Raw genomic sequence first — 12751 nt, 5'->3', positions numbered from 1 at the left:
CAGATGGTTGAGCATTCTTTAAGCTCAGAAACCATCTGAGTTATAATCTATGTATTCTTCTCCCTCAACGAAATATTTGTTATTAGCAACTATTTACATATTAATGAATATGAAAAATAATTAATGTAAAATGAGGAGCAGGCTTGAAGGCAACTTTGTTAGATGGCGGTTCCTAAAGAGGATATCTGAGAAGACTGTTTTCATGACAGTCCTATGGCAGCTTCACTGAGTGCCTATAGGAGCCTCTTCAGGGCAGTCAGTGAGCAAGGCCGAGAATGAGTCCTGGGAAGTAGGGCCGACCACCTAGAAGGCACCTGAGAGCAGTCAGCAGAAAAATGGTTAAGACATTAGATATTGGCCCTCCTGCACTGGTCCTCTGATTTTCTTCTTGTTTCTCCAGTTTTCTTTCTCTGTGTCTTTTTACTCTACTTTCTGGAGACTTTCTCAATGTTATACTCCAACCAGACTTGTCTATTTAGTTTGTCAAATTTTGCTTCATGTATTTTGAAGTTCTGTTATTGAATATATATGTATTTAGAATTTTTGTCTTTTTGGCCATTTTATCATTATGAAATGATCTTTCTCTCTGTTAATACTACTTGTCTTGAAGTCTATTTTGTCTGATGTTAATATGACCACACCAGTTTTCTTTTCCTCTTGTTTTTATTTATTTTATTAAAATATTTTTTAAATTGATTTCAGAGAGGGAAAGAGAGATAGAAACATCAATGATGAAAGAGAATCATTGATCAGCTGCCTCCTTCATGCCTCCTGCTGGGGATCGCGCCCACAACCCAGGCATGTGCCCTTGACTGGAATCAAACCTGGGACCCTTTAGTCCGCAGGCCAACACTCTATCCACTGAGCCAAACCAGCTAGTGCCTCCTCTTGTTTTCATTTTTTTAAATGATTTTTTTTTTTAGTTTTATTAAACTCAAAGTAGAATGATTCTTATAGTATCTCTAAAGACAGTGCATGCTGTTCCAGCACAGATTTTTTAAAAATCCTAAAGAGCCATTTTCCATTATCATTTCTTTTTAAAATAGCTTTACTGAGGCATAATTGACCTTCAGTAAACTATACATATTTTTAAATATACAATTTGACAAGTTTAACATATATATATACAGTCACCACAATCAAGATAATAAACTTATCCATCACCCTCAGACATTTTCTTACACCTTTATAATCTAGCCACCCTTCCTCCCCATCCCATCCCAGGTGGCTACAGATTTGCTTTTGGTTACCACAGATTAGTTTACATTTTCTGGAATTTTATATGATGGAGTCATATGGTATGTACCCTTTGTCAGTTTGAATAATTTTTAGAGATCTATCTTCAAGTTCACTGATTCTTCCATAGTATGAAATCTGCTTTTAATTCCATCCAACAAATTATTTATTTCAGATTTTATATTTTTCAGTTTTAGAATTTTCATTTTGTTTTTTTATATTCTTCTAAGATACATCATCTTCTCACCTATTATATCCAGATTTTTCTATAGATTCTTTTTTTTTTTTTACTTGTGGACATTTTAATGAGCTTCCCTCCATGTAGCTTCAAGTGACCAGGACACAGGCATCACCAACACCCTTAATCTTCTCCTCGGCTCTTCTGCTGAAGAACTTGGCCTTCACAAAGACAGGCTGCTTTGGGAGCTTTCCCTTCCCCAGAACTTTGTAGTAGCCCGATCGCACCACCTCAGTGATAGGAGCAGCTCCAGTCTTGCTTTTGGTAGGTTTACCCATGTCTGCTCACTGACCGGGGTCCACAGTTTATCAAGGTTGACAGTTGGGCAGAAGCTCTGGTTCCTCTTTAAGCGGTAATGCCTCATACCAACTTTCCCAAAGTCACCTGGGTGATATTTGTCGAAGCTGATCCTGTGATGATGCAAGCTGTGGTCCCGGGGTGCTTCCTGTGCTTGCTCATGCGGCCGTGGCCGTGGCTCATGTGGCCCCGAAGTTTTAGGGTCTTCCTCAGTCTGGATGGCATGTCGGTGGCCGAGCTGCAAGAGCTGTAGATTCTTTAACATATATATATATTTTTTACATATATATATTTTAAATAGTTAAGTCCATATCTGCTAATTCTAACATCTGAATCATCTGTTAATCATCTTCCAGTGACTTTTATTTTGGTTATGGGTTGCATTTTCTTCTCAGGTCTAATAATTTTTTAAAAATATATATTTTATTGATTTTTTTACAGAGAGGAAGGGAGAGGAATAGAGAATTAGAAACATTGATGAGCGAGAAATATCGATCAGCTGCCTCCTGCACACCCCCTACTGGGGATGTGCCTGCAACCAAGGTACATACGCTTGACCGGAATTGAACCTGGGATCCTTCAGTCCGCAGAACTTGAATTCTAAACTCTGTCTTCTCAGCCCTGGACAGCTGCTGAGGTTGCTGCTTGGCCTCTTTTAGCCTTCCAGCAGATGTTTCCCACTGGGCTCCTGGGAGTCTCACCTACACGTGGTAGTTCAAAACTCTGCCAGCCCTGGCCAGTGTTTCTCAGTGGTTAGAGTGTTGGCCCGCACACCCAAAGGTCTCAGGTTTGATTCCAGGTCAAGGGCCCGTACTTGGGTTGTGGATTCACTCCCTGCCCCAAGTAGATCTTTTCCTGGGGCCTCTGCCAGGGCTGCCCTGCTGGGGACCTCTGTGTCTGCTGCGTGTGGCTCTCATTCTTGCTTCAAGGAAATGCAGTGAGGTTGGGGAACTTCTGAGCATCCAGGAGTGAAGCGATAGCCTTCGGGGGGCAGGTGATAAGCATTGGGCTTCTTCAGCCTGGAATGCAGAGAGGTGACATATCCCAACGTAAAGCCATGGCCAGTGTGATGAAGGCTGGTGTGAACCTGGATGCCGGATCCTGAGATGCTGGGGGGAGAGGGTTGCTTTGGAAATTGGAGCAGGTAAGTTGAGTATAAAGAGATGAAAGCACGGTTTACCATGGCAGACCAGACACTTGGGAAACTATTACAGGTAGCTCTTCTGGCAGATGGCTTAATTCCATTAGGGTTTGGACAAATAAATGAATGTCAGAACTCACCCCCACCCCCACTTCCACCCCCCCAAAAAAAAGAGAGAGAGAGAAAGAGGCTTCTAAAATGTAATGACACATATATAGCCGTTAATTCAGACACTGAAGAGGATAGTATGCTCTTACTGGGCTGGATAGAGAATAGGCAGCTTGGTGTAGTAGGAAAAACTTGACCTGAATTAAGATCTAGGTTCAAATCTTGATTCCTCAGCTTACTTGATGTGTGACCTTGAGCAGTTTCTTAACCTTTCTCACACCCAGGCAAGGTTCTGATGAAAGTTAAATAAGTCCGTTACGTAATTTTCAGTAGACTCCATAAAGCAAAGGTTAGCCCGAGTCCTAACTGAATTACCTGGGTTTTTATTGAACACATATTTGCTGAGCCCTACCAAATATCAGGCTGTGTACATATATCTCCCCTATTCTAGAAAGGCTCCTGAAGTGAAGGCGCAGCTCTGCTCCATCCTGCAGACCTTCCTCAGGAGGGCGGGAGGCTGTGAAGGTGAGCGTCCCCATATCCTCTGCTGGTTGCAGGTGGCATGCATGATGGGCGAGAACAGCCGAGTGCCACCTTGGCCGGACGACCTCCCCGTCTCAGCAAACAAGCCCCACTTCCCTCCCCGCCAATTTCCTAATAACCAAACCAAAGGTTTCACAACCCACTGATAATACCAGATGGTGATGATATGGTTTTCAGCCACTTCTGCTTTTCATTTACTCATTTCTACTGAGAGTCTGTAGGTGCCCAGCTCTGGGACAGGAGAGTTGAAGGTGTTTGGGGGAAGTGGAGAGGGTGAGAATGAGGGACCCTGTGGATGTTTGAGGTTTATTCCCCTCCTAAAAAAAAATTGTGTTTCTAGCATCTGAGCGCCCACATTCTTATGATTAATTATGCTTACCTCAGAGCCAGCGGTGCCTCCTCCTGCCAGTGTGTTCCCTGTCCCTTAGCCTCTGGTCACAGAGGGTCCATGATGTCAGTCTGATAAGCAGATAAGCACTGGCCAGCTGAGGGGTTGCGCCTGCAGTGATGACTAAATCTGCCCATCCAAGACCCAGCTTTAACACTTCAGTATTATTCACATGTTTTCTTGCCTCAATGAAAGTTTCCCTTGGTCCAGCCTTAAACTGCATTGTGAGCTTTTATTTGAGTTCCTGCCCAGCCTCCTTCCCTCGAAGGTTGCCATGTTGGTGGGAGGTCTGATTCCATCCCTCCTCACTTTGCCTCTGCCGTCAGAACTCATTTAACTTTGACCCTTTTTCTTCCCTTTTCCAGAACTCACATGCTGCGTGTCAGACTGAGCTACCCATGTTTCATCGCAAGACTTGCTCCCTGCCCTGCTGATGTTCATGGCCGTGCCTGGGAAGGAGGCAGCCCCATCCCCAGTACATTTCAGTGGGAGACCTCCCGTGTGCACCCCATGGAGACTTGATGAGGGGGGAGGGGGAAGAAACTGTAGGGGTGCACGTCCAAAAAGCTGAGTCTCCCTGTGTGAATCAGTGTCACCTCGCTTTCCTCAGAGACCTCGCTGTCCCCGAGAAACCTGCCTGAGAATTAAGGGAAAGAGAGAGCCACTCCGCCTCCTCCCTTCTCACACCCTGCACCCCGCACAGCAGCTCTTGGGGCAGGGGGGCGGCTGAGAGCTCCGAGCCACTGCTGCCCTGCATGCGCCAGCTCAGCTCTGTTGTAAGCTGTATGACTGTGTACAGGAGGGACATGGCATCTTTCTGAATGGATTTTTCTTAACAAATGTGCCAGTGTTTATGCAATTCACAATATTTCCCTTGTCCTCGCTGATACTGTCACTGGCTTTTTCTCACTCGGCTTCATAGTAATTTTTTTTAATGGGGAAATTTTCCTCTTTACCTCCTGCATCTTATATTTGATCCCTTCCCTACCTTTCAAGGTACAGACTTACCTTCTGACAAATGATAAGAAAAGTGTCTTTGGGAAGCCTGTGCACTCTTCATATTGTCTGTATTTTGTCACTGAAGAGAAGTTGGCGTTCTGCTTGGTTCTGCTTGGTCCCTGACAGCTCCCGCTGGAGCAGGTGTTTACACTGAGCCAAGCATGTCTATCACTGTGACAAGCCACTTGCGTGTTTTCCCGTTCGCTTATGGCCAGACCAGCTGACAGGGCATTGCAGCCAGGTTGCTCCTTCAACACGTTACAGATCACCCAGCTCTTTTTTAAGCAGATGGAATTATTTGGCCACGGAAGGTGAAGTGAGAGAGCTGGGTTTGCAGGTGGGTCTGTGAATAGGACACCATGAGCCCCCACCCTTCCTGCCCAAACGCTTCTGTGAGCACCTGTGCCTGGGCCCCGGGAGACCTGCCTGCGGCCTGGTTTCCACTGGCTTGGTCTCCTGTCTGCTGTCAGCATCAGCCCTCAGTGGCATCACAGGCTGTGCTCTGTGCTCTGTGCATACAGCAGCAGGGCCAGGAACTTGGTGCCGCCCTGGCTCCCCGAGCCGATGTGAAGCCTGGCTACTCCCCTGCCCTCCGTTTGCAGGGACAGGCTGCAGATCACCTGGTCCAACACCAGGAGAAAACTGGAGCCTGGCCTCCCAGCTGTCCATGGGGTCTGCAGCTGGGAGGCAGCTGGGCGGCTGATGGTCGGTGCCCCAAACAGCTAGGCGGTTGCAGGACAGAGTGGCTACAATTGAGTTGATCCCACCCGCTCAGTCCCCAGGCAGAGTGAAGTATCACTAAAATGACCATGACATTCTCAGTGTCCAGATCCTCAGAGCTGGTGCCGCTCTGCAAAGAGGATGTGATGATGCATGCTGCTGAAGGCGAGGCTTGGAGTTTGAGCTGCCTTTTCCTTTTCTGGTTTTGCAGTCACGGTGGCTTCTCTCCTGAGGAGGAGTTGGCTCTCATCTTAGGCTCCTGCGGGGGTGACCCGGGGACATTCTCACCACTGCCAACTCTTGGGCTATTCTGGGTCTTGGCTTGGGGCTCCGCGGGTGGACCTGTGTCAGAGGAGCTCAGTGAGTGGGAGGAGGTGGCAGGTCTTGCCTTTAGGGTGTCCCAAGAGAAGCCCCTTCAGAAAAGACCCAGATTCAGGGGGTGGGGGTGCAACTGGCTCCACAGCACACGCCACGTGGTGTGTTCTTGAGAGACATGGGAAAGCTGTCTCTCCGTGCCCTGCCCTGAATTTATTGTGCCTCATGGACGGTGAATGCTCCCCTCGCCCTTCCACTCCTCCCCCCACCCACATGAAATGTGCCTGTCGGTTAGAGAAGCAGTGGGCTGCCCGTGACGCTGCTCCAGCTTCATTCTCTCTGCCTTGTTACCAGGCCCAGGAGAGGTGGAGACGGGGGCCAGGCCAGGAATGAAGGAGGAACGGGGAGGCCCACCCCAGTTCCGGGGCACATGTGGCTCTGGCATAGGTACAGCTCCCTTTGAGCCACGTGTACCAAGAAGGCTCTTCCTCCGCCTTGTAGTCAGAGCTGCTCTGCAGCCCCATCCTCCTACGAAGAGGATGTTGAGTAAGATCTCACTTCACCTCTGGAAAGCCCCGCAGCATTCGAGTGAACACTCCAGGGAAGCGGAAGGACGCCAAGGAGCCTCTGACGTTGGCCTTTGCCGGTCTGAGCACTTGGTGCTGACAGGGTTTCCCAGCCACCCCCTTCCTGGGGCCACCGTGTCACCATTGTATGTGTCGGTGTGTCAGTGAGCTTGTGGGTGGACATACAGTCTGTCTGCATGGCCCACAGCTGACATGCGCAGTGGGTGCCGTGCTGAGCCTGGTCTGTGCTCCCTTGGATGAGATCCCAGAAGCTCTGCAAGTCTTCTCCCCTCTCCTTCTCTATCATACCCCTCTGAACCCCCAATTTCCTATCCTAGAGGGGGCGCAAAAGAGGAGGACACCAGACTGGCTTTTTAGCTTGCCTCTCACAAGTCCACCTTGCCCATAGCCCAGTTTCTGTGTCAGTGTCCAACAGGAAAACAGAAGCCGCTCTAAGTATTAAAACAGAGGGGTTTTAATGCAGGTAATTGTAGCACAGAAACCAGAAAAGCTGAGAGGCCGAACGGGAGTGGGGAGCAATCCCGAGGTGAGTTGGAAGACTGATGGGACACAGAGGAGAGGCCATGTTACGAGATCCTGGGGTACAGGAACACTGGGAGGAACCTGGGACCATAGGGGGCCTATCCAGCAGGAGCTGCAGCCACAAGGAGGCACAGTCCTTGCCAGAAACGCCCCAGGCAGAGACGGGAGAAATGGGCTGGCTTTTCCCTAGCGTGTACCTTCCAGATTTCTGCAGGTGCCTCTCGTTAGCTACACCCAGCTGGAAGCTAGCCAACCTGGGGGCCGGGACAGACACGCTCAGCGGTCAGCTCCCCACCACTCAGCGGAGCTGGGAAGGGCGAGGAGCAGGTCTGAGGGTAACCAGACCAGGACGTGTGTGGCCTCCGTCTGCTCTCTCTGTATCATGTCCGAGCCTGGTATTCATGCCCCATGCTGTCCTGAGCTCCCGGTGAGGGGAGATGGAGGAACTGCCCCTGGGTTTTTATAGATTTTTTTTTTCACTCTACCCAGAGAGAAAAGTGCATTTGGGAGGGAGGGAGAAAGCCTTTATTCTCAACAGTTGTCCCTGTTTTCCTTTGGGGGAATTTACCCATGTAGCAGCCCCCCTCACCATGCCCCTCAGGAAAGCTGTGACCCAGTTATATGTCCACCCCTGCCCATTTCTCTCCCCCGATCTCTGGTTTCCCTGCCAGAGAACAGTGACCCAGAACATGCATCAGTGGTCATGAGTGTTTCCCCAGGACCATTCATTCAGAGAGTGATACTAATGTGCACCATCTATCTGTAAGTAGATGCCATCTACTAATCAATTTGTATCATGTTTCCAATAAATTTCTGGAAATTATGCCTGGTTTATGCTGTCCTCTGCTGGGACAGTGGCTCAGCTGTCAGGGTGGGTGCACACAGCCCTAGTATCAGGTGCTCCTGGTCTCAGGTGCTGCATCCCCCGCATAGCTGAGGGCCTGGGGGAGTCATAGGCCAAGCCAGTGACCTGATGTTCCCACATGCTGAGACTCTCAGGGTTTGCATTTTCTTCTGCTGTCTCATAAGCCAAATGGAGGTTTTGTGAGGCCAGGTCACTCCAATAGGTGGCCTTTGACCCTGTGTCCCCCAAACCTGGAGGTGTGAGGAGCAACAAGCAGACATTTGCCCATCAACCACTTTGCACTGCTCTGCCCGGTGCCAGGTGTGGGGTGTGAGCTGAGGGTGTGTGCTGTGCCCTGTGCATGGGGAAGGCTCCTGTGCAAAAGAAGTGGATGCAGGAGCTGCATGTTCCACAGACAGAAGCCCAGCACCCTCTTCTCAGACCGTCGTCCTCGGGCCTGAAAGGCAGAAATAAAAAATGTCTGAGTTAACTCAAAAGGCAAAGGGAGCCTGATCAAATGCCCTGCATTCTCCCTTTCTTTCCCAGGCTGAGTGCTGGCGCCTGCCTGGTGGACGTTATTCTCTAGTGCGTATCTTATTGGTTCCAGCCTGTCTGCCGGCTGCGTACACTCTGCCTCAGTTGCTGTGCTGGGCCACTGCAGGCTCACTCGGGACCTCTCCAGCCCATGTTTGGGAGGAACACCTGTTTGTGACTTGTTTGCTGGCATTTGTGAGTGACTGAGAGATTGCAAGATAGAGCGAGCTACAGAAATGCAAGAGAGGGGGAGAGAGAGAGAGTCCAAGTTTCTTTCACGAGTTTCCCTGGAGAAGCAAGACATAAGCTCGTGAGGTTACCGGAGGACAGAGAAGCTTGTACCTTGGGCTGTGCCAGTACTTGGAGGAGTTCCAGGATAGAGGGCTCAGTGAGGCTGGACCGGTGGTCAGGGAAGGCTGTGGAAGCAGAGAGAGCCCTCAAGGTCGAACACAGCAGCCCCCCCTCCATGGAATCCATAAGGTGCCCCGTGGTTCTTGGTGTCTTTTTATTTAGACTTTTTATCCTGACTTGAATATTTCCTTCTCTCTGGAAGCTGATCTGTAGAGTTCAGAGTGTCCCATGCCCTACCTGCCAAGGTGTACCAACTTCAAGTTCCATTGCCGAGACTGGGTTTTTTATGGTCAAACTTCCGTTCTGGGGTGGTAAGTGGAGAACCAGAGGGCACTGTTCAAAATCCACACCAAGGTTTCTTCTGGCTAAGTTTTACCTCCTACTTGTTCTGATCTTGCTTCTGAGCTGAGGGGTCACTGGAGGAAACCATGCGACCTATAGGGGCTGTTGCTGCCCCATAGCTGTGGGTGCTGACTCCCCAGGTACCTTTGCGCTGCTTGCTTAGTGGCCCCTTTATATGTTTGCTAGGAGCTTGTTTTCTTTAAAAAAATATTTTTATTGATTTCAGAGAGGAAGGGAGAGAGAGAGAAACATCAAAGATGAGAGAGAATCATTGATCGCTGTCTCCTATACACCCCACACTGGGGATTGAGCCTGCAACCTGGGCATGTGCCCTGACCAGGAATTGAACTGTGACCTGGTTCATACGTCAACACTCAACCACTGAGTAACACCAGCCAGCTGGTCAGGAGCTTGTTTTCTTATTTTCAGAACCAGCTATTCCAGTCCTTTGTCACTCCCTAAGCCCTCACACACACCAGAGCCAAGCCGTCTAAGAATCCCTTCACCTGTCTCCCCCTCTGCCCCAAGGCCCTCTGTAATAGTGCCTTTCCAACAACCCAATGAGGCACCCCCGGGCCTCTAGAGGACCCTTCTGGTACCCACATGCTGAATCCATCCCTCCCCGACCCCCCACCCCCACCCCCATTGCAGTAGAATGTCCTGACTCCGACCAGACTGTCACTTACTAGCTATATGGCCTTGGGCAAGTTATTCAACCTCTCTGTGCCTCAGTCTTTTCATCTGTAAGATGGGATAATGGTATCTACCTCATAGGACTAAATAAATTGTACAGTGCTTAGTACAGGGCCTGGGACAGAGTGTTTGTGTTTGTTCTATCATCATCTTCTTCCCTCTTCCCTCATTTTCACCTTCTCTCCCTTCTCCCACCGCTGGGTTTAAATTTCTCCATCTAGTCAACACAACAGCAGAACAATCAAACCACCACAACTTCTGTCCTCTACTTAGCTTCACCTGCCGCTATTGGCATACCTCTCCGTGCTGGCAGGCACATTTGGAAGAGGGAAGAGTTGTCTCCATTGCTTCAAATCTCATTAATTTCTCAACCCATTATAGTACTTTATGGCTTCCATTCTGCCCCTACTCCCAGCCACTCACTGAAATTGCTGTCGATAGAGGCATTAGTGACCTAATTGCCAAACCCGGCACTGTTTTCAGTCATCGCACTTGAACTTTCTTGAGCATTTGAAGATGTTGTCATCATATTACTTTTCTTTGCTCATGACACTGACCCCGTCATTTTCTACCCAGAGGAAAGCTAAGCAACATTCAAATACTGCTCATAGTTCTTTTTTCCAGATATTTTTACAAAGATAATTTCAGATACAGTGGTGGTCACCGGTGAACCCCTTTCCCATGTTCCTCCATTTCACAAGCAAGCACTCTCTTTAATTTGGTGTTTATCATCCCAAATGCATGATTTTACACAATTAATACATATCTATGAATCTATAATCAATACAGAACATGTTTTGCATATTATTAAATTTTACCCAAAAGACAGTCTATCACTTTTTTTTAATTATTATTAACCCTCACCCGAGGATATTTTTCCATTGATTTTTAGAAAGTGGAAGGGGAGGGAGAGACAGACAGAAATACCAATGTGAGAGAGACACATCAATTGGTCGCCTCCTGCACACACCCTGACCAGGGCCAGGGAACCTGTAACCAAGGTATGTGCCCTTGACTGGAATCAAACCTGGGACCCTTCAGTCTGAGAGCTGATGCTCTGTCACTGAGCCAAACCAGTTAAGGCCAGTCCATCACTTCTTTAAAAGCTTGTGTTAATAGTACCAGACAATGGTTGTTAATCCAGGTTTTCAATCCAAGATACTTGAGCAGACTGTCAAACACACGCTTTTGTTTTCATTTTTTAAAAATATATTTTTATTGATTTCAGAGAGGAAGGGAGAAGGAATGAGAGAAACATCAATGATGAGAAAGAGTCATTGATCAGCTGCCTCCTGCACACCCCCTACTGGGGATCAAGCCCAAAACCCAGGCATGTGCCCTGACCGGATTCTAACCACGACCTCCGGTTTAGAGGTCGATGCTCAACCACTGAGCACACCGGCCGGGCACACCCTTTTGTTTTCAGATCAGCTTTCTTCAGCATGCAATTAGGAGCTTTGAAAATGCTTTATTCTTTCATGAAGCACTTTGCAGCCTGTCTGGGTATTATATGTTTGGCTTTTACCCTCATAAAAGGTGTCTCCATTCTGTTCTTTTTAATAGGCAATCTCTATACTTGAGCAGAGAGATTGCCTTGCCTTTTTATGTTCTTACTGCAAAATTCCTGGTTTTCTTCCTATTAGAGGTTTCTTCTGGGTGTTTTACTGGGTCTTCCTCTACGTGTCTTACTTGTGGGGATTTTTTAAAAGGATGATTCTTAGTCTTCTTCACTCTTTCCCCAGGTGACCCCATCCATTCCCATAAGCTCAACTCCGAATTAGTAAGAGGAAGATTCTGAAATCCTACTTCCAGCCTGAGTGGTTACTGTCCATGTTTACCTGGAGGTCCTCTGAGCCCCTCCAACTCTTTATCTGCTCCTCCCAGCGGGTTCTACTACCTGTGTGCTCAGTGTCACCATCCCTCCATCTCCTACAGTCACCTATTTCCTTACCTAGACTGTGCTTCATTGCTGTCCCTTCACAGTCTCCCCAGCTGCCTTTATTCAGGTCCTTGCTTGGAACACAAACTGTTTCCTGCCCAGGTCGCCTCCCACACCCCCTCACCAGTCTGTCCACAGTGTTACCAGAGTTGACTGATCAAAATGCCAAACTGGTCATCTCTGACTTCTTAAAAACCTCACACATATTCTCCTTCCTGCCATATTGATTGTCTTGGGGCCAATCCAGGCTCCTGAGCTTGAGGGCCCAGCCTGCCTGTCCTGTCTCCTAACTCTGTGCCGAGGCCGCCTCCTTTCTTGCCTCAGTGATCTCTTCACTCCTCTCTGCACACTGCGTCGTTTCTCAGCTCTGTGGCCTTGTTCATGCTCTTCACCACGTCAGGGTTGCTGTTCCCTTCACTCTTCTCCTCATCCTCCAGGATTCATGCATTACCTTGTTGACACCTGGGCAGAGTTAGCTCTGTCTGTGCTCTCAGGTGCACTGCTCCCTCAGATACCCTGGATTACTCTGGCTGGGGCTGCATTCAATCTATTTGCAGGTCTGTCTCTCCCAGGCTTGGCCTGGAGGGCTCAAGGTCAGAGCTTATTGTCTGCTTTTGTAGCTTAGTGTCTGGCTTCTGGTGGGTGCCCAGTAAATGCTGGATGATTAGTGGCCACAGGCCCATCAACCCAGACCTGCCTGCTATCTGCCCCCGCACAGGAGTCCCAGGAGCAGAGTCATGGATGCCATTTGCTTGTCCCTCACAGCGACAGCAGGTTACATTCAGAGCAAGAGGAGAGAGAGGGCACTGTTCAAAATCCACACCGAGTAGACAGCCCCCCCCCCCCCCCAGGGACCTGTGCTATTTGGAACCCGAATGTAGAAATGGGGTCTTTATTCAGCCTGCCTTCAGCTCACTTATACTACCTCGGGCATTGCCCTCTCATTGGTAGACA

At 48.7% G+C, this 12751-nt stretch overlaps 1 protein-coding gene and 1 pseudogene across 5 annotated transcripts in view; one reads left to right on the top strand and one right to left on the bottom strand.

The window, feature by feature from the left end:
- MTA3 (metastasis associated 1 family member 3) overlaps window positions 1–7917 on the top strand; it is a 138396-nt gene extending 130479 nt beyond the window's left edge. For 2 of the 4 annotated variants that reach the window (XM_080685256.1, XM_080685257.1), the window contains exon 17: window positions 4317–7917. In XM_080685256.1, the coding sequence (XP_080541382.1) occupies window positions 4317–4342 (26 nt within the window). In that variant the 3' untranslated portion in view covers window positions 4343–7917. Of the gene's footprint in view, window positions 1–3471; window positions 3546–4316 lie in introns of all 4 variants that reach the window. The other 2 variants (XR_013961480.1, XR_013961481.1) reach the window with 2 other exon arrangements.
- Window positions 1557–1996, bottom strand: LOC308256848 (large ribosomal subunit protein uL15-like; annotated as a pseudogene). The gene has a single exon. The product of its transcript is annotated as a large ribosomal subunit protein uL15-like (transcript).
- Window positions 7918–12751: the final 4834 nt, after the last annotated feature.

Source organism: Plecotus auritus (genome assembly GCF_963455305.1).
Source record: "Plecotus auritus genome assembly, chromosome: 8".
NCBI classification, from domain to species: Eukaryota; Metazoa; Chordata; class Mammalia; order Chiroptera; family Vespertilionidae; genus Plecotus; species Plecotus auritus.
Note: the sequence above shows the minus strand (reverse complement) of the source record. Positions and strands in the feature narration are given on the sequence as shown.